At 49.9% G+C, this 21,746-nt stretch overlaps 11 protein-coding genes across 11 annotated transcripts; 7 read left to right on the top strand and 4 right to left on the bottom strand.

Moving 5' to 3' along the window:
• Nucleotides 1-465: 465 nt before the first annotated feature.
• On the bottom strand, nt 466-1,731 carry N7511_004365 (GTPase-activating protein RNA1; the record flags this gene model as incomplete). Its single annotated transcript, XM_057126790.1, has 1 exon — nt 466-1,731. The coding sequence occupies one exon, from the start codon at nt 1,729-1,731 to the stop codon at nt 466-468; it is 1,266 nt and encodes a 421-aa protein (XP_056985680.1).
• Nucleotides 1,732-2,083: 352 nt separating this feature from the next.
• N7511_004364 (copper metallochaperone COX17) lies at nt 2,084-2,464 on the top strand (the record flags this gene model as incomplete). The annotated part of the gene is made up of 3 exons (XM_057126789.1): nt 2,084-2,108; nt 2,213-2,271; nt 2,324-2,464. The coding sequence occupies 3 exons, from the start codon at nt 2,084-2,086 to the stop codon at nt 2,462-2,464; spliced, it is 225 nt and encodes a 74-aa protein (XP_056985679.1).
• Nucleotides 2,465-2,780: 316 nt separating this feature from the next.
• Nucleotides 2,781-4,687, bottom strand: N7511_004363 (dolichyl-P-Glc:Man(9)GlcNAc(2)-PP-dolichol alpha-1,3-glucosyltransferase ALG6; the record flags this gene model as incomplete). Its single annotated transcript, XM_057126788.1, has 3 exons — nt 2,781-4,164; nt 4,233-4,395; nt 4,450-4,687. 3 exons carry the CDS (start codon nt 4,685-4,687, stop codon nt 2,781-2,783), a joined length of 1,785 nt encoding a protein of 594 aa, XP_056985678.1.
• A 778-nt stretch (nt 4,688-5,465) lies between these two features.
• N7511_004362 (putative nucleolin protein Nsr1) lies at nt 5,466-6,951 on the top strand (the record flags this gene model as incomplete). Its single annotated transcript, XM_057126787.1, has 2 exons — nt 5,466-5,975; nt 6,031-6,951. The coding sequence occupies 2 exons, from the start codon at nt 5,466-5,468 to the stop codon at nt 6,949-6,951; spliced, it is 1,431 nt and encodes a 476-aa protein (XP_056985677.1).
• Nucleotides 6,952-7,680: 729 nt separating this feature from the next.
• On the top strand, nt 7,681-9,167 carry N7511_004361 (uncharacterized protein; the record flags this gene model as incomplete). Its single annotated transcript, XM_057126786.1, has 2 exons — nt 7,681-7,810; nt 7,933-9,167. 2 exons carry the CDS (start codon nt 7,681-7,683, stop codon nt 9,165-9,167), a joined length of 1,365 nt encoding a protein of 454 aa, XP_056985676.1.
• A 2,279-nt stretch (nt 9,168-11,446) lies between these two features.
• On the top strand, nt 11,447-12,613 carry N7511_004360 (Zn(II)2Cys6 transcription factor domain-containing protein; the record flags this gene model as incomplete). Its single annotated transcript, XM_057126785.1, has 1 exon — nt 11,447-12,613. The coding sequence occupies one exon, from the start codon at nt 11,447-11,449 to the stop codon at nt 12,611-12,613; it is 1,167 nt and encodes a 388-aa protein (XP_056985675.1).
• Nucleotides 12,614-13,573: 960 nt separating this feature from the next.
• On the bottom strand, nt 13,574-13,816 carry N7511_004359 (uncharacterized protein; the record flags this gene model as incomplete). Its single annotated transcript, XM_057126784.1, has 1 exon — nt 13,574-13,816. The coding sequence occupies one exon, from the start codon at nt 13,814-13,816 to the stop codon at nt 13,574-13,576; it is 243 nt and encodes an 80-aa protein (XP_056985674.1).
• A 661-nt stretch (nt 13,817-14,477) lies between these two features.
• N7511_004358 (GMC family oxidoreductase) lies at nt 14,478-16,292 on the bottom strand (the record flags this gene model as incomplete). The annotated part of the gene is made up of 1 exon (XM_057126783.1): nt 14,478-16,292. The coding sequence occupies one exon, from the start codon at nt 16,290-16,292 to the stop codon at nt 14,478-14,480; it is 1,815 nt and encodes a 604-aa protein (XP_056985673.1).
• A 591-nt stretch (nt 16,293-16,883) lies between these two features.
• Nucleotides 16,884-17,132, top strand: N7511_004357 (uncharacterized protein; the record flags this gene model as incomplete). The annotated part of the gene is made up of 1 exon (XM_057126782.1): nt 16,884-17,132. The coding sequence occupies one exon, from the start codon at nt 16,884-16,886 to the stop codon at nt 17,130-17,132; it is 249 nt and encodes an 82-aa protein (XP_056985672.1).
• Nucleotides 17,133-17,386: 254 nt separating this feature from the next.
• Nucleotides 17,387-18,704, top strand: N7511_004356 (uncharacterized protein; the record flags this gene model as incomplete). The annotated part of the gene is made up of 3 exons (XM_057126781.1): nt 17,387-17,766; nt 17,837-18,317; nt 18,384-18,704. 3 exons carry the CDS (start codon nt 17,387-17,389, stop codon nt 18,702-18,704), a joined length of 1,182 nt encoding a protein of 393 aa, XP_056985671.1.
• Nucleotides 18,705-20,418: 1,714 nt separating this feature from the next.
• On the top strand, nt 20,419-21,415 carry N7511_004355 (putative catechol dioxygenase; the record flags this gene model as incomplete). Its single annotated transcript, XM_057126780.1, has 2 exons — nt 20,419-20,663; nt 20,725-21,415. 2 exons carry the CDS (start codon nt 20,419-20,421, stop codon nt 21,413-21,415), a joined length of 936 nt encoding a protein of 311 aa, XP_056985670.1.
• Between the last annotated feature and the right edge of the window lie 331 nt (nt 21,416-21,746).

Raw genomic sequence — 21,746 nt, 5'->3', positions numbered from 1 at the left:
TTCGGAAATTTCTTTTAGATTTCACTTACTTCTGTTTTAGGCTGAGGACAAGATCAATCCTACTTTTGTTTACAAACTAAGGATTTTCTGATATTTCTTGTCCAGATTTTATTCACATCTAATCTGTGTATCCTTCTCAAGAATTGTAGGGTCCATGGCTATGCAAACAGGATATGGTTGAAGCAAACATGATTATGTGCAGATGTGGTTCGTCATCGTAGGTTGTAGGGGGTATAACAAATGGGGTTTTGGGGGGAAAGCGTAAGCATCGTCAGTCAAATCCTCGTACATGGAGCCCAGGACTTGGGTGGCCGTAACCAATGTCGAGACAGCAATTGAGCCATAGGCAGGTGTGCCTCACAGCCATGTCTTGGTGATTTCTCGCACCTGAATCAAGCGAGTCCTGATCCAGTAGTGAGAGGCACACACTGAGGGAATTGACAGTTGTCCAACAGCTCAAGAAGTCTAGATACCGGTCTTGCCAAGGACATCAGCCAGGGCGTCGACATCCTTGTCAGACTTCTGGGCAACATTCTCTTCCTCGGCACGGTCAGCATCTTTGAGGTCCTTCTCGGCCTTGCGCTCTTCCTCCTCTTCCTCTTCTTCCTCTTCCTCCTCCTCCTCTTCTTCCTCGGAATCCTCTTCTTCGAGTTCATCAAGTTCGTCAACACCCCATGTGTCCTCGGGGTCATCATCGGTGCCGTGCTCCTCCTGGCGAGCCTCCAAAAGCTCACGAAGCTCAGTCACATTGGGGTCATCCTCAGAGAAGATGTTTCCGTTGAGCTCAACACGGCGCAGGCTGGGCAGCGCAGTCTTGGCAGCGTGAGTAAAGCCCTTGACAGCCTCGGCCTTGATTTCGTTGTATTGCAGACGCAGAGTCTGAAGTTTGGGGTTCTTGTTAGTAGCTAGGGCTTGGGCAACCTTCACACCACCACGGGCGGAGAGAAGGCAGTCGCCGACACCAAGCTCAAGGAGTGAGGGCCAGCCGGGCAGGGAGTTGGCGAGGGCTGTGCTACCCATGACGGTGAAAGTGTTGTCCTGCAGATCCAGAACCTCCAGGGAGCTAGCGTGGTACAGACCCCGGGTCAGGAGGTGGGAGATACCCTCCTGGCGGATACCGTTCTGGGTCATTTTGACTGACTTCAAACCAGCGGCGTGGGCCTTGTAAGCGCGAGCCCAGGCCTCCATGCTGCCGTTCTCCAAGCGGTTGCGTCCACAGACAACGCTCTCCAAGAGCGCAATCTCTTTGCCATCCTTGCGAGCTTCTTCCTTACGCTCAGCCAGCTTTGTCAGCGCATCCGCAACCTGGGTTCCAGCGGCGGGGCCGAGTCCGTTGTTGTTCAGGATGAGGTGGCGGAGGGGCACGTGCCGGGAGAGGAAGTCGACAAGTGGGGCGGAAGTGTTCAGACCGAAGGCGTTGTCATTCAGGTTGACAGTGTGGACGGTCGAGATCTCAAGAACTGCGTTCAGGAGGGAGGTCAAGGCAGTGGGGATCTCAGAAAGGAGACGACCGGTGAAGATATCATCAAGGTATGCAGCCTCAAGGTTCTTCTGGGTTTTCAAGACCTCGGCGAGACGCTGGGAAGCGCCAATGCCCAGGGTGTTTCCTCCAAATCGAATTTCAGTATAGTCGGTGTTGTCAACCAGGGCTTGAATGTGCGCATTGATATCTTCGGCGCTGTCGAGCTTGAGGACTTTGCCCTCGAGGGAGAAGACCTTAGGAGGGGCCATGGTGGGGTAGTGAGATAGGAGACTGAAAGAGTGAAAGAATGAAAGGTGAAAATTAAACCAGGTAGTCAATGGCGAACCAAATCCCAGAACTAGACCCAAGACCCAATAATGAGATGAAAAAAACCAGACAGGCAGGGAAGCAGAAGAAGGAGGCGTATCCGGGGCAATAATTTGTTGATAACCAGAAAAAAATAACTACGGCGGGCGAGGGAGACCAACCGCGTCGCCATTAATAATGTCCGATGGTCTGTCAGTCATGCTGGGCTTCACATTTCGCATTTCATCCTTCACACTCGCTGCCTGTCTTTCGTTTTCTGGACATCACCTCCGAAAAACTCGCATATCTTCCATAATGTCTGGACTCTTCAGCTCAAGTGGTGAGTTTTACACTATCCCGTCAAACCCGGATTTGACACTTGCGCTATGCGCCGGACAATGGATAAGCCCGGGAATCATTGCAATGGCTAATAGGAATCTATAGAGAAATCCGCTGTTCCTGAGCAAGCACCTACCCAACCCGCTCAAACCGAGAAGCCCAAGGTATGAAGCGACACTCCCGGATCAAACAGGCAGTGACTTACCTGCTCTCCAGCCTTGCTGTGTCTGCAAACCCCAGAAGACCTCCCGTGATGACTGCATGCTGTTCTCCAAGTCCGACAATCCCGAACAAGAGTGCAAGTCTACAATTGAGCAGTACAAAGCGTGCATGGCTGGATATGGCTTCAAAGTCTAGACAGCGGATGGTCATCTGATCTGTACCATACAACATTGTATTATGCTAGCATTAATTGGGGGGAGTTTTGTTCTTTTCTCTTGATATCGCCTGGGCTTTGAATATGTTTGCTCGGAGACATATTTGACTCGATGAGAGCATTTGCGGTTTAGATCACAGTCATTTAATTCTCAATACGACATCTCATCTCTTACACAAGAGCCACACGACATACAAAAGCAATACTAGATTGGAATAAGCTCCCATTTAAACTGGGTGTTAGAGAATGAAATTAGGGTATCACTGAAAGCACACCGCCATCCACCCAAGAGCACGCTCATTGCTTCTTTTTTGGGCTGTCTTCCGCGGCCGCTTGACGATCAATTTGGCGGCACTGACTGAATAGCTTCCACATACACCACAAATATGCAATCCCGAAGCCACCGGCTCCAACCAGGGCATTTAGGACTACCCAGAGGTCCGGCTTCGTTGGCGGCGGGGCAACAAATGCCTCAGCGACATGCCAGGCAATCATCACAAGATAGAAAGCGTAATGCAAGAGGGTGGTGAAAATATTGGGTTCAAGATGAGTGCTAGAGTTCTCCAGGGTTGGCCGACTGCGGTAAGTCTCGAAGGATGTAGGAGGAAGGCCAAGGAGATAGGCCCAAAGCAATGTCATGATGAAGTAGGGAACACGAAGCTCGTCGCGCTTCAGGAGAGGATACATGGTCCAGGATCCAAGTACATTGGCCCAGCCAACCCAGGCGCGGTTTTCTTTGCTTAAACCGCCATCACCAGCGAGGAGCAGCGTCATTGGAAGCAAAGGCAAGAGGACACTCTTCTCATGAACCTGGAAGGAAAACATGAAGAAGCCCCATGAAACACAGGAGAGAGCAGGAAGGAGAAGCGAAGCCCGGGGATGACGGAAAATGATAGCACATGGCACAATGATAGATCCCAGGGTAGCACCGAGGGACGCTCGCTGTAGCAAGGTGGTATCAAAGCGTGTGAGTTTATAAAACGTGTGGATGGCACACCAAGCATTGGCAACTTTGTCTTCGAAAAGCCCGCGCGCGAAGGGGAATACGCGGTGCACGATTTGCGTCAGCTGGAACAGCAACCCGTATAGTACAGAGTTCTTGTCAAGGGAGATAGGGACTGCCTGGAGTAAGGGTGGCACGGGGGAAGATGCAAACACCTTTCGGGCTTCCTCAGAGGAGGCCCCCACCAGAAGCGGGGCCAGTAGCAGTGCAAAAGCAGCTAAGGTGACAAGGGAGATATTCAAAAGACGCAAAATACGAACTCGAGGGAAGACACAGACGCCAAGCAGATAGGCAAACATTACTGGAGCGTAGTATAGCGCCATTTGCTTGAATCCCAGTGCACCTACGAAGAAGATGCAGGCCCATAGCATTCGTCCTGCCAGTATAGCGTCCAAGCTTGCGACCACCAGCCCGAGCATGACGGTATTATACTGGAAGTGGCCGTGGTCGATCAGAATATTGGCTGGCTGGAGGAGAACTGCGGCAAGAACAATTGAGGCGGACCAAGCATGGACACCCTGCATGCGAGTGTAACGGCGCAAGAAATTGACCACAGCGGGAATGAACACCAGATACTCGGATACGACGACGGTTGCACGCATATAAACCTTCAGATGGGGGTCTTCGATGCCTCGGGAAGTATCGAGGGCGAACCATGTTGGGTCAACAACGGAGCCACTAAAGAGAAAAGCGCGTTGTCAGTGTCCAGAAAATCCCACAATTCGTTGAAAAGATTGCGAGCTTACATTTTGCCAAGTAGCCAGCTATGGTATGCGGTCAAGGGTGGATAGTCTAGGCCCCAGTATGGTAGGTCATAGAGGTACCAGCTGGAAATTGGAAGATGTGTAGTAATCTCCATCCAATGCCTTTGCGCTTCGAAATCACCGTGCATGGGGGGAACCTGGAAGCCTTCATAGCTTGTCAGTAAGGGTAATGCTTGCAGACAGGAATCATATCCCATACCAGAATAACCCCACAAACTCACAGCCCAGCGGAACAGGCCAACGGTCATGAGGATCAAAGGAAGTACCAGCCATAGTGAAACTCCTGCACGAGCACCCCAAAGGAAAGAGACCAGTGGGAATGCCGCGTATTGCTTCCCATCACCCTTGTCCAAGATGAGATTATTGTTGGAGCCCGGGGAAGTCGTGAACTTTCTCTTCTTGCGGGGACGATGCGAGGCGGGCGTATTGGGAGCCATAGCAAGATTTGAGGTCTCTTAGGGTCCCATTGACTCAAATCAGGCGGTAAAGAAGGATCCGGAGAATCGACCTGTCAAGCCAACACACATATACAGGCACCAGGGACTGTGAGTCGTCCAACAGGTACCCGTGAAGTCTCCACCGAACTAACTTTGTTCCGGAAGGCGGTCCCGTTCTGCCGACATTCGAAATATTTTTTTTTTTCGCCGTCCTTATCAGAGCTGAAGGTCCCCCGGAGCTGCTCTTTTTTTCTTCTTCTTCATCCATCCTCCTTACTTTTTTCTCTTCCCCTCTTCCTTAAGCAATCTTTTGGTTGCTTACTCCCATAAAACCTTTCTCTTCACACTAACTAACGCAGTCGCGTGGGTTTCATTCGTAAGTCAAGACTTTCTGTGGGCATCGTTACTCTGAGGGCTGTGGGCTTTGTATACATCTATTCTGTGGGCTCTGTGGGACATCTTCCTCGTGGGTTACATATCATAGACAGTATTGGCTGTCAGTTGCTTGTGGGCTTGAAACATCGAGGGCTTGTGGGTTAACGTCCAGTTGTGATTAGATCACTCCTGGCAGTTCTTTCCGAGGGCTGTTGCTTCGTTTTCTATCCTTACACGGGTTTTCTGAGGGATCGTGGGCTTTGCCGCACATACTACAAGGAATTTTCACTTGTTAATTAGTATGTGCCACCCTACCCAACCCAAGCCAAGCCCCAAGCCTCCCCACTCATGAGCCTTGTTTGTTATGAAGATCATTTGCTAACATCTTCCTCAATAGATCACAATGTCCAAGACTAAGGTTACCACAAAGGCTGAGAAGCCCTCCAAGACCGTCAACAAGGTCAAGGACGCCGCCGTCACCAAGGCTACCAAGGCCAAGACCGCCTCCAAGGAGGACAAGACCTCCAAGAAGAACAAGAAGAAGGAGCCTACCCCCAGCTCCTCCGAGTCCGAGTCCAGCGATGAGGATATGAAGGATGCTTCCAGCTCCTCCGAGTCTGAGTCTGAGGATGAGAAGCCCGCCCCCAAGAAGGCTGAGAAGAAGGTCGCTGCCAAGGAGGAGTCTTCCGACTCTTCCGACTCCTCTGACTCCGAGTCCGAGGATGAGAAGCCCGCCCCCAAGAAGGCCGAGAAGAAGGTCGCTGCCAAGGAGGAGTCTTCCGACTCTTCCGACTCCTCTGACTCCGAGTCCGAGGATGAGAAGCCCGCCAAGAAGGAGGCTAAGGAGTCCTCCGACTCTTCCGACTCCTCCGACTCCGAGTCTGAGGACGAGAAGCCCGCCAAGAAGGCCGAGGTATGTACCCTGTCACTGTCGCTCACTACCACCATGATACTAACTCGTCTTCCAGTCTTCCGACTCCGACTCTGACTCTGACAGCTCTGACTCCGAGTCCGAGAAGGAGACCGTCTCCAAGAAGCGCAAGGCTGATGACGAGCCCGAGGCTGCTGCCAAGAAGTCCAAGACTGCCGACGCTCCCGAGGGTGCCTCCGCCAACCTCTTCATTGGTAACCTCTCCTGGAACGTCGACGAGGAGTGGCTCCAGCGTGAGTTCGCCGAGTTCGGTGAGCTCTCCGGCTGCCGCATTGTCACCGACCGTGAGTCCGGTCGCTCCCGTGGCTTCGGTTACGTTGAGTTCACCAACGCTGCCGATGCCGCCAAGGCCATGGAGGCCAAGAAGGGTTCCGACCTCGACGGCCGTACCATCAACCTCGACTACGCCACTGGCCGCCAGAACAACCAGCAGGGTGGTGAGCGCACTCAGGCCCGTGCCCGTTCTTACGGTGACCAGACCAGCCCCGAGAGTGACACTCTCTTCGTTGGCAACCTTCCTTTCAGCGCCACTGAGGATGCTCTCCACGAGGTCTTCGGTGCCCAGGGCAGCGTCCTCGGTATCCGTCTGCCTACTGAGCAGGAGACCGGCCGCCCCAAGGGCTTCGGTTACGTCCAGTTCGCTTCCATTGATGAGGCCAAGGCCGCTCACGGTGCCCTGCAGGGTCAGGATATCGAGGGTCGCGCTATCCGTCTCGACTTCAGCACTCCCCGTCCCCAGGGTGGTGACCGTGGTGGCTTCGGTGGCCGCGGAGGTGGCCGTGGTGGTGGCCGTGGCGGCTTCGGTGGTCGCGGCGGTGGTGGTGGCTTCGGTGGCCGCGGAGGTGGTCGTGGCGGTGGCCGCGGTGGCTTCGGTGGTGACCGTGGTGGTCGCGGCGGTGGTCTCAACAAGGGCAAGGGTAGCATCCCCGAGTTCAAGGGTACCAAGATGACCTTCTAAGCTCGTAACTTGTCTACTGCATTTGAATTTTGCAACTAACGGTGTCAACGGTTCTTTGACTGGGAAACAAAAAGTTTGTGTTTAACTATGTGATAATAGGCTATTTGCCCAAAGTATCTTCAATATGATACAACATTTCAATATTTATTTTGGCTTCCTTTCTCAGTAGTTTGTAGACCTACCGACCAAAGATGTATTTTGCCCGGAGTGACCGCCTTCCCCACAATCTTCTTTGTTTGCGCGCATCACCACTTTGACGGATGTCGCGCTGTCTTGATTCCTTGCTTTCATTAATTTCTTGGGAATTGAATCTTCCATAGAGTTACGGTGCTTTCCAGTATTCCAGAAGATGCCCTCTGTTTTCACCCCCCTCACATCTCCTATCGGCCAACCCCGTCACGGGCTGCAAATCACCTGTTTGGTCTGCTGATCACCTCATCACTCGATTCCCAGGGTTTGACTCTCTTCATGACCGCATCTCCCACCTAGTCTTACCCAAATCCATTTTCAAAAGCTTTGGAAAACACTTGGAATTTTCCTGGGTTTTACTTTACCTGGGCAGAACAAGTTGAAGTCTTTGGGCATCAGTGGAGTGATCGCCAGCTCCACATTGATAAGATTATCGCATCCCCCCACGTTGACCGCTTCGATTGCACCCAGGTGGCCTGACTTTCTTCCTCTTCTATTTATTCCCCTTCTTTTCTTTACTTTCTATCTCACTCTTTGGCCATGCAGCCTAATCACTGCGACCTTCTGGGTCAGGTGCGTGAACCCAGAGCCGCAAGTCGGATGACGCGCGATGGCCAGCCGCTTCATAACGGTCAGCCCCAGCTATCCGGTGCACCCATGAGATCAGAGGGTATGTAGTCCTTTTTATAACCTGCCTGGTACCTTCCTGCCCTGCAGGTCCGCTTCAAACATGCATATACACAAAGCGCTTTCGTTTTCTCAACACAATGTACTCACTACGCCATTATATAGATTCCTGGATCGACGTGTCGTCGCAGCCGTCCTCGTCGTCCATCTCCTCAGCTGCTACCAGCGATGATATAATAACCACCGGTTTACGTGTCGAGCAGGGAGAAGCGGGTGCATACCAACGCCGAAATCGACGGCGTCGCCTACAACACCTTGCTGCTATCACTACAGCGCAGGTGGCCTATGGATCGCACGACACCAGTCAAGCCAGCAGCAGTCAAGAGGAATATGAAGAAAGCGAAAGCGAATCTGACCGAGTACTCAGCAGCTCGAATGAAGAAATGCCTCGCAGAACCTTCCCTACTGCCTTACCGATGCGCCCTGAACAACCCTCGTCTAGCTCTGATGCTGCCTCTAGTGATGATGAAGACGATACCTCCACTGCTTTAGGGATGGGCATTAGTCCGTCTCCATTTGTTCCTCAGCCCAATGTGTTCACGCACCCTCCAGCCACCTCAGATACTTCATGGTCTCGCCCTTCCGATGCTCGCCGTCAAGCCAATGTATCTACCTCGAGCCGACAATCAGCGACTCGAAGAGAGTCATACCCTAGTTCGCGATCAACACGAAGCAATAAATATCAACACAGCCCTTACAATATGATCTCACCATCTCACCATGCAGACCATGATGCCGCCCTTCGCGCTAGTCTGTCCACCCTTCTGTCATGTGCCGCCGCCGCAAGAGGCTTGCCGAAAAATGACAATCAACCCACAACTTCACCGGCTGCTCCTCAACCCACTGTACAGCCCTCTGCCTTCCGCCTTGTTGGTGAATCAGTAGCTATGGGAGAAGAGAGTGGCGATGAGGAACTTCGATCTTCCCCTCAGTATCCCCAGACGAGTCCGTCGGTAGGGACTTCGGATAGAGATACACGCCCATCGACAATCTCAACAACTCCAGCTGTTGCCAAGTCAAAGCATCGTTCAAGTTCCTCCAAAGACCGCAGTGCCGCGAAGAAAAGTCGCCGGGCGACAATGGCGGATTCCACAACACCTGTCAGCCCCACAATGATGACTTGGGTCATCAGTGCTGGAGTGGTAGTTCTGTTCTCCGCTATCAGCTTCTCTGCCGGGTACATGCTCGGTCGGGAAGTTGGTCGAACCGAGGTAGGCATGATAGGAGAGGGTGTTCCTGGCCCCCGGTCATCGGCCTCGTGTGGACAGGAAGCAGTCCGAGGTGGACTCCGGAAACTGCGCTGGGGGACTGCCGCTGCAGGAACTGCTAGTCTTGCATAAATGATGTGATGTCTCGTTACGAATGACCAAAATGATTAAAATGACTTACGATGCTGTCATGTTGTATGGCGCTCGGCCGTCACGTCTCCAATATCTTGGTGTTCCACTGCTTTATATGATTGATATTACCCTACCCATTCTCCATTTATTGATAACAATGGAGGATGGTCATGCGAAGAGTCTTTTGGTGACCCTCGGTAATGAAAAACGGTGTCTATATTTTTCTCTTGTGTTTTACCTAGGCGGTCTTGGTTGGAAGCACCGATGCTTCCCGTCTAGTTTCGGTTGGATTTACATGGTGTTTCCAATGTGATTTTATGCTTTTTTTTTTAACCTATACCCTCTTTCCATATCATACTATCCTGATGATTGAATATTTTCATGCCCAAACACCATTTTATCCTTTCTTGTCATTCACAGTATCTACAAATACTGCAGGTGGTATGTCAGTAACCTCCAAAATTCGACAAGAAGAATGCCTCGATCCAAACAAAAACCTACTGCAAATCCAGTACATGCAAATACATTTAAACCAAACTTCCAGTATTCACTATGAAGTCGGTTTGGTAAGTGAAATCATGGCCTTCGTATTGCTTAATTAATCGAATCCTGAATCTACGTCATCCGAGACCGCCTCTATGGATATCTATTGACCCGGAGTTCGAGCTCTTCATAACCCTAAGCAACCTGAAAGCCCCCTCCAGATCACCATTGGTATCCACAGTTCCGCAACCGATTTCCAGTTTGGTGATTTCCGAATATCCACTCGATTGTCCCATACAGGACGAAAAGTTTCACAACACTTGCTGCCATGCTGTCATCCCAGTGGATTTCAGGGTTCGACATCGAACCACTCTGGATGAAAGACAGCGTCATTTTGAGGATGCGGTGATTCTTGGTTTTAATGCCGATTTAGTATAGGATAGCGATGGTTTTGCTGACGACCTGAAAAAAAGTAATTAGAGGAAGCGAATGGAAGGCATAAGTAGCGTTGGACGAAAAAAGCCAAGAGATCTGAAGCTGTAGACCAGAACCCCAGGTAGTTGAAAGCATGCAAGACTAACACTTGATTATTATCAAAGATGCTGGCATGGTTTTCGAGGCGTAAGAGGACGACTATCAGGTGTTGACATTGTGTTCTGGATGTTCAATCTGACCTCGTTTCAAAAAGATTAACTGTCAATTTAGTTACCAGATGCCTTGTCGTGGGTTACTCACAAGGCACTGCGGAAGGTAGATTATGAGGCTACAGATGAGGGCCACTTCGGATGAAGCATCAAGTGACAGAAGAGGCATCATTGTTTGTGTGGCTTGCTAGTAATTACAATGTGCTGCGGTGATCCACATCGAGAACATTTCTCCGGCTGCAAGAGGTCTATGAAGAGTCGAGCGCGTCAAGCGCGTTGTGAATCACCAGTGGTTGGATGTGGATCAGCGAAGAATAGCGCAATGGAGCCCATGTGGAGACCAATCTTCGGCACTCGGGCCACTGCTCGTCGCATTGGGTCCGATGTGCCCCGATTTGTTTAGAGTTACACCTCTAATACAGATTGCTTTGCAGGCTGAGCCCCCAGCGCGGCTTCGAGATCAACTTATTTGGGTTGTTTGAATAAGAAACAAGCTAGGGTGCTAGTGTGGAAACTGAGAGCCGTGAAACAGGAATGGAAACTAGGCAGTTTCACAGTATCTTGCGGCTGACATGCCTGGTGAATGCCGGTGGGGCAAAAACTTGCACTCCAGAGTGAGCCGAAACAATGGTTTGAAGGCCGACTTCGATTCTATAGCTGTATACCGAAAGTGGCAACGGTACTCGAGACGAGGAAAAAGTTAGATCTCACTCAAGTCGGTGTACGGAGCTATTTTAAGCGAGCTACTGCGTTCTGCAAATCTTCGAAGATCGATATACTTCAATTGATGCCTGGGATATCGGGCTGAAGCGACATCGGGCTACACTTGGACCCTTTCTGTTTGCCCCTTAACTCGCGTGGGAATATATTCGTTCTCCATCTCAGGTTGAATGTAACCCTATCCCTTTGCTTGGACATCAAAATTAATATCCGGGGTATTTGGGGCTCTGTCCACGGCCCACGGAGTCTGGGAATCCACGGGGCGGCTGATTAATAAGGTTTCCCTTACAGGTCTCAAATTTGGGGCCTGCAGAGTATCAACTTGGAATCCATTTTATTCTCCAGCTCATTCTCTGCCTCAAAGACACTTGAAACCAAGTGTCCAACCAGGACTGCTCTTGAAGAGACAAGCATGCCTCCGATAGAGACACAATGACGTCTGCGCCTACCCGACGGAAGCATCTAAAGAGCCGCAACGGCTGTATTCAATGCAAGAAGCGCAAAATAAAATGTGACGAAAATGGATCCGTCCCTTGTGCACAATGTGTCAAAAGTCGGCATGTCTGCTCCTTCGCTCCACCCCCGGTTGTTGATTCAAACTTCTCCACGACATCCCGTCTGGACCTTGAACTACTCCATAACTATACCACCAAGACGGCATGGTCTCTCTCGGAGAATGTCGAGGTTCAAAGATTCTTCGGTGCTGAGTTTGTCCAACTTGCCATGCAAAATGACTATCTGCTTCACTGCATCCTGGGTCTATCGGCTTTCCACATGGCAAATCAACATGGGAAGACTGAAGTATCTCAGTTGATCGGTCTGAGCTATTCCAAGGACATTTATCTCCGAGCAGCATACAGCCATCATGAAAGTGCACTGAAGGGCTATCGTCAATGTATCCCAACCTTGAACCCAGACACTTGCCATGCCAGTTTTGGCTGTGCCTGTCTCCTGTTCATTATCTCCTTCGCCCGGCCACCAGAGAGTGACGATAGGCCAAACCAGGACAATCATCCTGCACACATATGGCTTGGCTATCGGCTTTCAGAATGGATCATTTTGATAAAAGGCCTTCCGTCCATTCTCACCTACGAGGAGTTTCGGTCAGCACTTGAGATTGGACCGGTAGCTCCTCTCATGAAGAATACCGAAGAACACTCAGCACAAGATGGGACTCCTCCCATGGAGAGCGAGGCTGTCTATATTCAACTTCGTGAACTCTCCAAAGCTATCAGGGATCACTCCTCTGATAAGAGAACCGCTCAAATATGCCAGTTCGCAATCGAGACGCTCTGCAGCATTGTCGCTGAATTAAAGCAGTCCAGTGACCATGTCCTTGCATTCGTTTGGCCTATCAGAGTCGACCCAGAGTATCTCATCATCCTCGAAGAGAGAAGACCAGAGGCATTGTTGGTATTCGCTTACTACTGCGCCCTGCTCTACATGTCGAGCTCCAGATGGTGGACTAAGGGGTGGCCACCACCAATTGTCCAATCCATCAGAGACACCATTGGTGAAGGGTGGACCCCATGGCTCCAGTGGCCCCTGCAGATGATCTTTTCCGGTACCGGTGAGCTATTTGAGATCACCGAGCGGTGACAAAAGCTCTCTCCCTCTTTTTGATGTACATAATGATGATTTATTCCTATTATACCACACGCGCCGATGTTTTATGTTTAATGTTTTATGTCGTGAGTCTTTCATTTTGGTCGGTGTTAGGAGCCACAGCATTTTCAAACAACAAATATGCCACTAGCATCGGAACTTGACCGAGGGCGCTATTGGCTTTTTATCTGACGTCTGGCTCCGGAATCTCTTTTACCCAGATCCTTTCTAAACTCAAAATATTATTTGCATTGGATGCAAACTCACGTGCTCATGGGCATCCACTTCATGACTAAACATGACTTCTCCTTGCTCCGCTCTATGACTCGTAGGATTACAACGCCATCAGCCCGCTGGTTCAGCTGTAGATACTCTTCTTGAATTATATCCCCATTATATTCCAGAAGACTTCTCTTGGTAGGCTCAGGATGAACCCGTGGACTTCAGAGTGACCTTGGAAAGTCCAATGGTGTTTGCTAGGCTCACAAAGCTTTCATACTTCTCGGCAGCTTTACGAAAAGCAAAGGTATCAGATTAATGACTCCTGAATATACTGGAATTGGAGCAACCGCAGAACTTAATCGACCGTCAAGCGATAACTTGGTTTTTAGGATGTGAAACGAAACATGCCCTTCATTCGTGTATGATTCGAAGACAGACGACAGAAAGATGAGATTTTACGAATTTGTTATTAGAAATAATCCCCAGGGTTTACGACTACAATTTGTGCCCGAATAAATAACAGCATAGTTGCTTTAAGTGTATAGCGAGAATTTACGATAGGGACGATTGTTCCTACGGAAAAGAACTGTATTCATTTGACGAAAAGCAATGCTAAACCAAATTTATGCACTGATATGAAGAAAATCTCATTTGCAGACTGAAGAAGAGCGTAAACGGTAAGGACAGCAAGACTAGAGCTAGTTAGCTCTTAATCTAAGACTTGCGAGGTAATTACACCGAAGCGTCAATGACATCAATAGTAACGCGGAAGGATTGCTGTCTCTCATGATCGGGCTGAATGAAATAATGCCAGAGTGCCCATTCATCGTACCGAATGCTGTATGTGGCTCCCAGCTCAATCTCCTCCAATTCTCCGTCCTGGACTTCATCCTTACACTTGACGATGTTGGGGAGTGGCTCTTCCACCAAGGAAAGCCGGGAAGACGGAAGGTTTCCAAAGACAAGAGGCTTCATTGTGCTATGTTTGGGCTGGTCCGAGGCATTGTCGAGAAGCTTGCTACTCGAATGAATGATTTCGGCGAGGGAGTCTCGAACTTGCCAGGCTGCGGCCCGAATGTTAATTTAAAAGGGAGGGATCCAAACCATGCCAGAGGCCCAATAGTGCATTCCTTTTGGATTTAGATGATTTCCCACTACTTTTGGTATTTCTTAATTGTCGCTTTCTCATTTCTCTAACTGTCTCCCCGTGAAAGCCGCCATTGTTAGCAGTATCCCCCAAATTGATACTCGTGATGGAATACCAAGCCTTCAGTATATCGCAATAAATACGAAGAGGAGGAGAGGAAGGGGGGGTGGTTGATAAGCTAAGTAATTAAGACCATCGATATTTTCGCGCTTAGTCGCTTAGTCCAAAGAGATTCAATGATTTTGAGCCCAATGCATCGGGTTCCTGTGATGATGGATGAATGGAGGTCGAGAATATAAAGACAATAATATCTTTCTATAAAGGTAAAGGTAGCTAGTGTAGAATGAAAGAGTGACAACAGTCTATCCAAACTCAAACGCAAGTTCCCGTCAAAGGATACCCTGGAAATCTATAACAATACCCCCACAAAGTTTGGGACTTTTGCTGCAGACCGGTGGGTAATGGGAATGGTCATATTTTCAACCAAATTTACTCAGACTGGCTATGATAGTCAGAAAGAATAGCCTCGGCAATTTTCTCGGCCATTCCATAAAAGACAGTCATGACATGAGAAGACAACTGAGTTGGAGGGATTGAACCATCAATAACACGAAGACCCTCAACATCGTAAACACGAGCGGTTGCGTCCACAACACCACCCAGCTCCTTGGTCATCATAGAGCAAGTACCGACACCGTGATAGTTGGCACGGAAATTCTGTTTGACATAATCCATCCACTCATCGAGTGTAGCATTGTAAGCCAGGTTGTCTCCAGGAATAGTCTCGCCGTCAAAGTACTGGGTCATTTCTCCTGTGTTGGCAAGACTTCGAGCCAGCTTTGAAGCCGCAGCTTGACCGAGTAGGTCAAGTTCATTCAAAAAGTACTGGGGATCGTAGGCAAAGCGACGAATATAAGGGTCACTGTCCATGATGTGCACATAGCCGCGGGTGAATGGGAGGAGGTCCCAAAGATCAAAGCTTAATTTACCAGCTGTGTCCAGGAAGATCTCAGAAAAGGAGACATCAGTGTTGATAAGTAAGTCACGGTAGCTCTGGTATTGAATCAGGAGTGCGGTCTCATTGTGGAAACCACCGCGGGAGACAGCGTCGTGGGCCCATTCTTCCAGCTTTGTGTTCAGAAGCTCGTGTGCACGAGGGGCTTCATCGCCGAAAGTCTCATTGAAAGTCGCAAAGTAGGCAGCCTGACCCTGACCTTCACCATTCGGTTTGATCCTGGATCGGACATTCGTGGTGGTTTGATCTTGAAGGTTGAGACCAACTGGCAGTTCAATGAGCTGTTCGATGCCAACATTGTCGAGGGTAGACTTGAGGCCAATGCCAGAGTGCTCAAGGATCTGTGGTGAAACGGTCGATCCAGCAGCTAACAGCACTTCCTGTCGAGCATAGACGTTAAAGTTGACGTTTTTGTGAGTTCCAAAGTTCACTCCAGAGGCCTTGGGAGTAGAGGAGTTCTTGTTGAACAAGACACGTCCGACCATCTGACCAGTCAAGACTTTCAGATTTTTCCGCTTGTAGTTTGGAAGAAGCCACTCGCGGGCAGCGTCCGACCGAGTTTGATCCTCATGCAGACTGTTGGGAAGCATCGAGATACCATGGGGAATACCACAGCCCAGGTCCTTCTGAACGGGAATACCCATTGCCTCTCCAGTACTCATGAGACTCTTGATCATCGGAGAAAAGCTCTCTCCTGTGTCTCGGGGACCAACGTGAACAGTGCCGTTCATGCCGTGGCAGCTGGCATCGAAGTGGTGCCCGGCAGCGATCTGCTCAGCAGTCGGGGGACGGATGTTTTCAATCTTCTTCATATACGGAAGCAGACTGTCCCAGTTCCATCCTTCCATACCAAACACACTTTCCCAGGCATCAAGTTGTGCTTTGTGTGGACGTGTCCAAGAACCTCCATTGACCAAAGTTGATCCTCCTAAGCCATTGCCTGATCGAATGAGCTCAGTCCGGTTATGAATCGCAAGCGTGACAGTTTCGAAACTGTGATCGGCGGAAGTACCGAAAGCCTTGCCATATTCGTTAAGGTCTTCGATAATGGGCCCCTTGTCCGATTCGTAAAAGCCGCTTTCTATAACGAGGACGGTGATGTTGGAGTTCTCACTGAGTCGGGCTGCAACCGTCAAACCAGTCAAGCCTCCACCAGCAATAACATAGTCGAAGGTTTTGCCAGCTAACTTTGTTGGATCGGTAAGGAGACTGGACTGAATATCGAAATTCTGACGTGGAAGAGCGGCAGCGGCGAGAATGAGGCCGGGAAGTAAGGTTAGGGACCTCATCTCTCCAGAGTTCACAAATGGAACGAAAAGATAAGTCAACGATGAAAGGAGGAACTGACCGGGCTGTAACTTGTCACTTTCTACCAGGAATGTTGGACATCTTTATACCTACATCCCTCCACGCGCAACAAATGAGCATCGGCTCCAACTATAGCAACGCACACGCAGACGCATACCATTTCCATTGGTCCACGAGTATAGACAGTATCCTACAGGCTGTAAACTGCATTTTTCGTCATTGATACAAATGAAGGAGGTACAGACAGGCCTTGGCGCCCAGCGTCACAAGCAGTTCACCAACAATGGGCGACAATCATATCCACTCTGAAGGATGCCAATTACCCCATTTGTCGTATCGGTGACTGCAACTCATGCATGGCCACCAAAACTTAGCCTTCCTCATTTTAACAGTGAGATTATACACCTGACAATTACATCCCGCGTTGACGGGAGCTCATTTCGGCCCTACTGTTCAGCCATGTCACGTTGTGAAACCCGCCGTCGGCCCGTGAACACGTGGGTGGATCGGCATACCGAATGTCTTCTCGGTATGCCGAACATCGATCGCCAAGTAGGCTGATGAGAATGATGATGTATACCTCTAGAGGATTGTCAGTGCCAAGCAGCGGACCAACGGAAGTCCGTTCCACCACCATCAAGGTTACTCAATCCTGTTTTAATCTTGGCGCTCCCCTGACTATCAAGCCAACCAGCATCAACGACGACACTCGTGTTCCTGCAGACATGTGGTCCGAAAGTATCATCCTCCTGTCTACCAATCATCCCTTGCAGATCATCGTTCGGGCTTACACCGGTGACAATCTAGGGACGTACGTCTAGAGCTACTCTGCTTTGAAATGACATTTAGGCAGTACAATATCTTTCTGCTGAATAAATTAGTTGACCATCTAGACTGCCTTTGCTTACAGTACTCGATTCTCTGGCTAGAAAGTATTCCGGCGTGGCGTCAGAAGTATTTTTCAAGGTTCAAGCGATCTCCCACTCCGTCCATCTGTGTCTGCTCCCTTCGTCAAGGTATCCTACTTAACTGTTTCTTTTCTACAATTTGTTCTGCATTCGAATCACTTGTCAAAATGCGTCTTTCCCTTCTATCTACGGTCTTTTGTGGCACATTCTCTGTCGCTAGTCACATCTATGCAGCATCATATTCCGGCACTGTGACTACGCTATCGCCGCAGAGCAAGAATGGAAGCTATTCGCTGTCAAAGGTCGCCCAAACCAATGACTGCGGTATCAGTCCATCTTGGCTGATGCTTGATGATGAAGAAAACATGATGCTCTGTCTGAATGAAGGAATAGGGGCTGCGAATGGCAGTCTTACTTCCTTCAGAGCCAATTCCAATGGGTCTCTGACCACGTTGGACAAGATTGAAACTCTGACTGGCCCAGTCATGTCGGCTGTCTACAATATCCCTAGCAATCATCAGCAACGGTTTGTTGCCGTTGCACACTAGTAGGTGTTTATCCAAGGTCGTTGAAGAATGAACGTTCAAAGTCATATTAATGTCACTGGATACTTGTAGCGAAGCGTCCGCTGTCACAGCCCACACATGGAATCCTTCAACTGGTCGCCTAGCCCAGACTCAGACCTTCACATATCAAATTCCTGGTCCTGGACCAGTGCCCGACCGTCAAGATGCTTCTCATCCACATGGAGCGATCGTTGACCCGACTGGTCGCTTTGTCTTGGTTCCTGACCTGGGTATGGACCGAATCCACATATTCAAGATCTCTCCATCGAATGGCCATCTGCAGCCTCAGTCACCCTTGCTGGTAAAGCCTGGATCAGGTCCCCGACATGCTGTGTTCTGGACACCTAACACAGAATCTGCATCCGGCAATGATACTGTATTATATCTTGTCTCGGAGCTAGGTAATACGTTGAGTGCATTCAAAACTCGATACACTCAAAAGGGATTGGCTTTTACAAAGTTCTTCGAGGAGAATTCCTATGGCGGAGAGGCTGCTCCCGATGGCTCGAAGGTATCTGGAATTCAGATCACGGTAAGTTCAGTCCCATAATTTTCATCATGCTATGCCAAAGAACCATGTCTGACAGATGTTTCGAAGCCCGGAAATGATCATATTGTGGTATCGAACCGTGGCGATGCCACTTTTGGCAAGGGTATTGACTCTTTTGCTGTGTTCAAATGTGCCTCCTTCCACGAAAATCGTGCCACGAACGTCTCATTTGTCGGTTTATTCCCTGCTTATGGGTCTTTCCCGCGTGAATTCGATATAAACAACGATAACGGAAAGGTTGCTGTCGCCTTGCAAAATAGTCATGCAGTCGCCTTGACGGAAGGAAATCCCCAGACTGGTGGACCAGGAAAACTGCTCGCCAAGAAAACCTTGGATGGAGAGATTCCTATCGCAATCTGGGGTCCCTGAGCATTAGACAGCTGGGAGAATGGTGAAACTATTGTAGCGCTGTGGCTTTGTGGAGATAATTGTTCCAGGTACTCCATAGACATGAAGATTATAGGAAACCCAATTGGCAGATGGCCTTTTTGGAATTCGTTCTTTTTTGACGACATCTTACGATCTGGCATTTCTTTGTTACTTACGATATGTCCATTTGCCTATGTTGCCCCAAGAAAAAAATAACTTTGAAGGTTTGATGTAAAGGGGAGAAAGGCGATCGTCTCTAGGAGATTCTTGGGTGATAGGAGCCCAACGCCCACAATATCTTTATCAGCTATGGTTCAAATCCTGTAACCATACTCCATATTTCTGCAAACCCTTACTGTATGCTAGTCTAAGTTCAAAAGCCCACACTTCCACCATATCACACAACACTGGTTTCGTCTAGAGTTCTACCTAGAACAAAAATTTTGAGATTGCCACTGGATCTTTCCACGGGACTCAGACTCTTAGTCCCTGTCAATGTCTGGAACTTGGGGTCGTAATGGGCTAATTGGCCTGCTTGTATTTTGAATTTTCCCACCACTTCCAACAAATTTAATTTCAAATAATGGTTTGACAGGAAAATATCCGTAGCCAATCCTTGGAATTCGATCATGGATCGATCGGCGGGCGTGAGCCGTGCGAGTCCGGGGCGAGTGGCTACATCGCCACTCGAACTTTGTCCCAAAGTCTGGGGGTTGACTCTGCCTCAGGAAAACCTTTTAAGCACTCTGAATATTTCCATCCCTGGTAATTCGCCCCGTGAGCTATGCTGGCCTCTACACGCTTTCGAGTTTGGACATACAAGACAAATCACTGGTCGAGTAAGTCAACATTATTGTGCAATATAGTTATACTTCGGGGTGTGAGACATGATCAAATCTACAGAGGCCATTATCGTAGTTTAAATTCTTCTCCCAACCATGTATAGGACCCTTCAGATTGTGTAGTGCCCCTCAGATTGAGTTTATATGTCCTCTAGGCTCACTTTCCACTACGTAACTTTACAGAATTGCCAATGGTATAGTTATGCGTGTATGGCGGGATCGGTACTACTAATATTCCGGTAGGCCTGATTTCCCAGGCCTCCAACCAACTCTAAACGGGACCGGGGGAGGGGTCTCTGCCCGAGATCAAACGCGGATCTGGACGGATGAACGAATTCTATTTGCTCGTCTATCTGTGTTATGCACTAGTTGGCCAATCATGCCATATACAATTCCCCGGATGAATTCTGTAACATGGCGGAGGGAACTGCCTTGAATGGCACGTGAGCCCCGGGTGGCTCGGAAAAGCAAAAGCCGGAAATGTGCCAAGAAGGAGCAGTCCGCACCAATCAGATCACGCACAATGCCAGCTGAGTCAGGATCCCGGTGTGGCGCGGGTAACATATGGGGGGATAGAGCCGGGGCTTACCCGCGGGTAAGAGCTACTCCGGCAACCCCGCGCTTCTATATTAGCAAAGCAGCCGCCACTCGGCTGTTGGGGCTGACCGATGCACTTGTGCGCATTCGATGATTCACGCGATCGACCCATTCGGCAGGTGGCGACGGTATTTTCTTGGGTTTGGCACCGTTGGATCTCCCCCACAAGGTTAGCCAGCCGGCCGATATGCCGTCGCAGCCCGTGTATATAGACCTCCAGGGTCTCTCCGGAGTTTCGAAGTTTCTCATTCATCTTCACACTCACATCTGACACCATGCCTCGCCAATTCGACCCTAACTTCACCCCCTCCGTTGTCAACGGCATGGGCCCCAACACACCCGACCGTGCTCGCGTCGTCTTGGGTTCCCTCATCAAGCACATCCACGACTTCGCTCGTGAGGTTGAGCTTACCTCCGCCGAGTGGATGCTCGGTGTTGAGTTCATCAACTCTATCGGCCAGATCAGCACTCCCATCCGTAACGAGGGACACCGCATCTGCGATGTGATTGGTCTCGAGTCGTAAGTCCGCCTCGACCAGCTTCAGCCTTATTTTCTGAGCATTTACTAATTACATTTTTAGTCTCGTTGATGAGATCGCCAACAAGATCATCACTGAGGACGGTCTCTCCCCCACCTCCAACGTCATTCTCGGTCCCTTCTGGTCCCCCAACGCTCCCTTCCGCGCTCTCGGCGACAGCATCATCCAGGACCCCAAGCCCAACGGCCGTGTCACCCTCATGCACGGTGTGATCAAGGACATGGAGACCGGCAAGCCCATCTCCGGCGCCGTCCTCGACATCTGGCAAGCCTCTGCCAACGGCCAGTACGATTTCCAGGATCCTACCCAGACCGAGAACAACCTTCGCGGCAAGTTCACCTCCAACGAGAAGGGCGAGTTCTGGTGGTACTGCTACCACCCCACCCCCTACTCTCTGCCCACCGACGGCCCCGCCGGTGTCCTGCTCAACCTCATGGACCGCTCCCCCATGCGTCCCGCTCACATCCACTTGATGATCACCCACCCCGAATACGCCACCGTCATCAACCAGCTCTACCCCAGCGACGACCCTCACCTCGAGATCGACTCCGTCTTCGCTGTCAAGGACGACCTCGTTGTAGAGTTCAAGCCCCGCGAGAACGACCCCAAGGCTTCCCTCGACATGGAGTACAACGTCACCATGGCCCTTAAGAAGCACCACCCCAACCCCAACTCCGCTCCCCCTGTGTCCTCTTTCGAGCGCCACGCCAAGGCGGCCGCTGGAAAGCTGTAAAAAGCCATTGCACCATGGGACGGCGTTTTTCTTCTTGTACAGTTAGCATTTTCATATACTCACGCTTGAATGATATTTCTTTCCGATGAACATTTCTCCTTTTTTGGATCATGTAACATGTGCCCCGTGGGGTACCTCGCCTCTTCCCTGCATAGTCTCGCCACTAAGCACGATTAAACAACGGCGATCCCCCACGCGCCACCCAAATAGCTTCTGCATGACATGAAAGTGTAAACTAGGACCCTGACCCCGGATTCTAGTGGTGACAATCTTGGCAAAAAGAATTATGTAACTAGCTAATCTAAATTGGGCTCGGAGTAACTAAGTGACA

The sequence above is a fragment of the Penicillium nucicola genome, assembly GCF_028828085.1.
Source record: "Penicillium nucicola strain IBT 29836 chromosome Unknown utg000003l, whole genome shotgun sequence".
In the NCBI taxonomy this organism is placed as follows: domain Eukaryota; kingdom Fungi; phylum Ascomycota; class Eurotiomycetes; order Eurotiales; family Aspergillaceae; genus Penicillium; species Penicillium nucicola.
The sequence above is the reverse complement of the archived record's forward strand: the minus strand, read 5'-3'. Positions and strand labels throughout refer to the sequence as shown.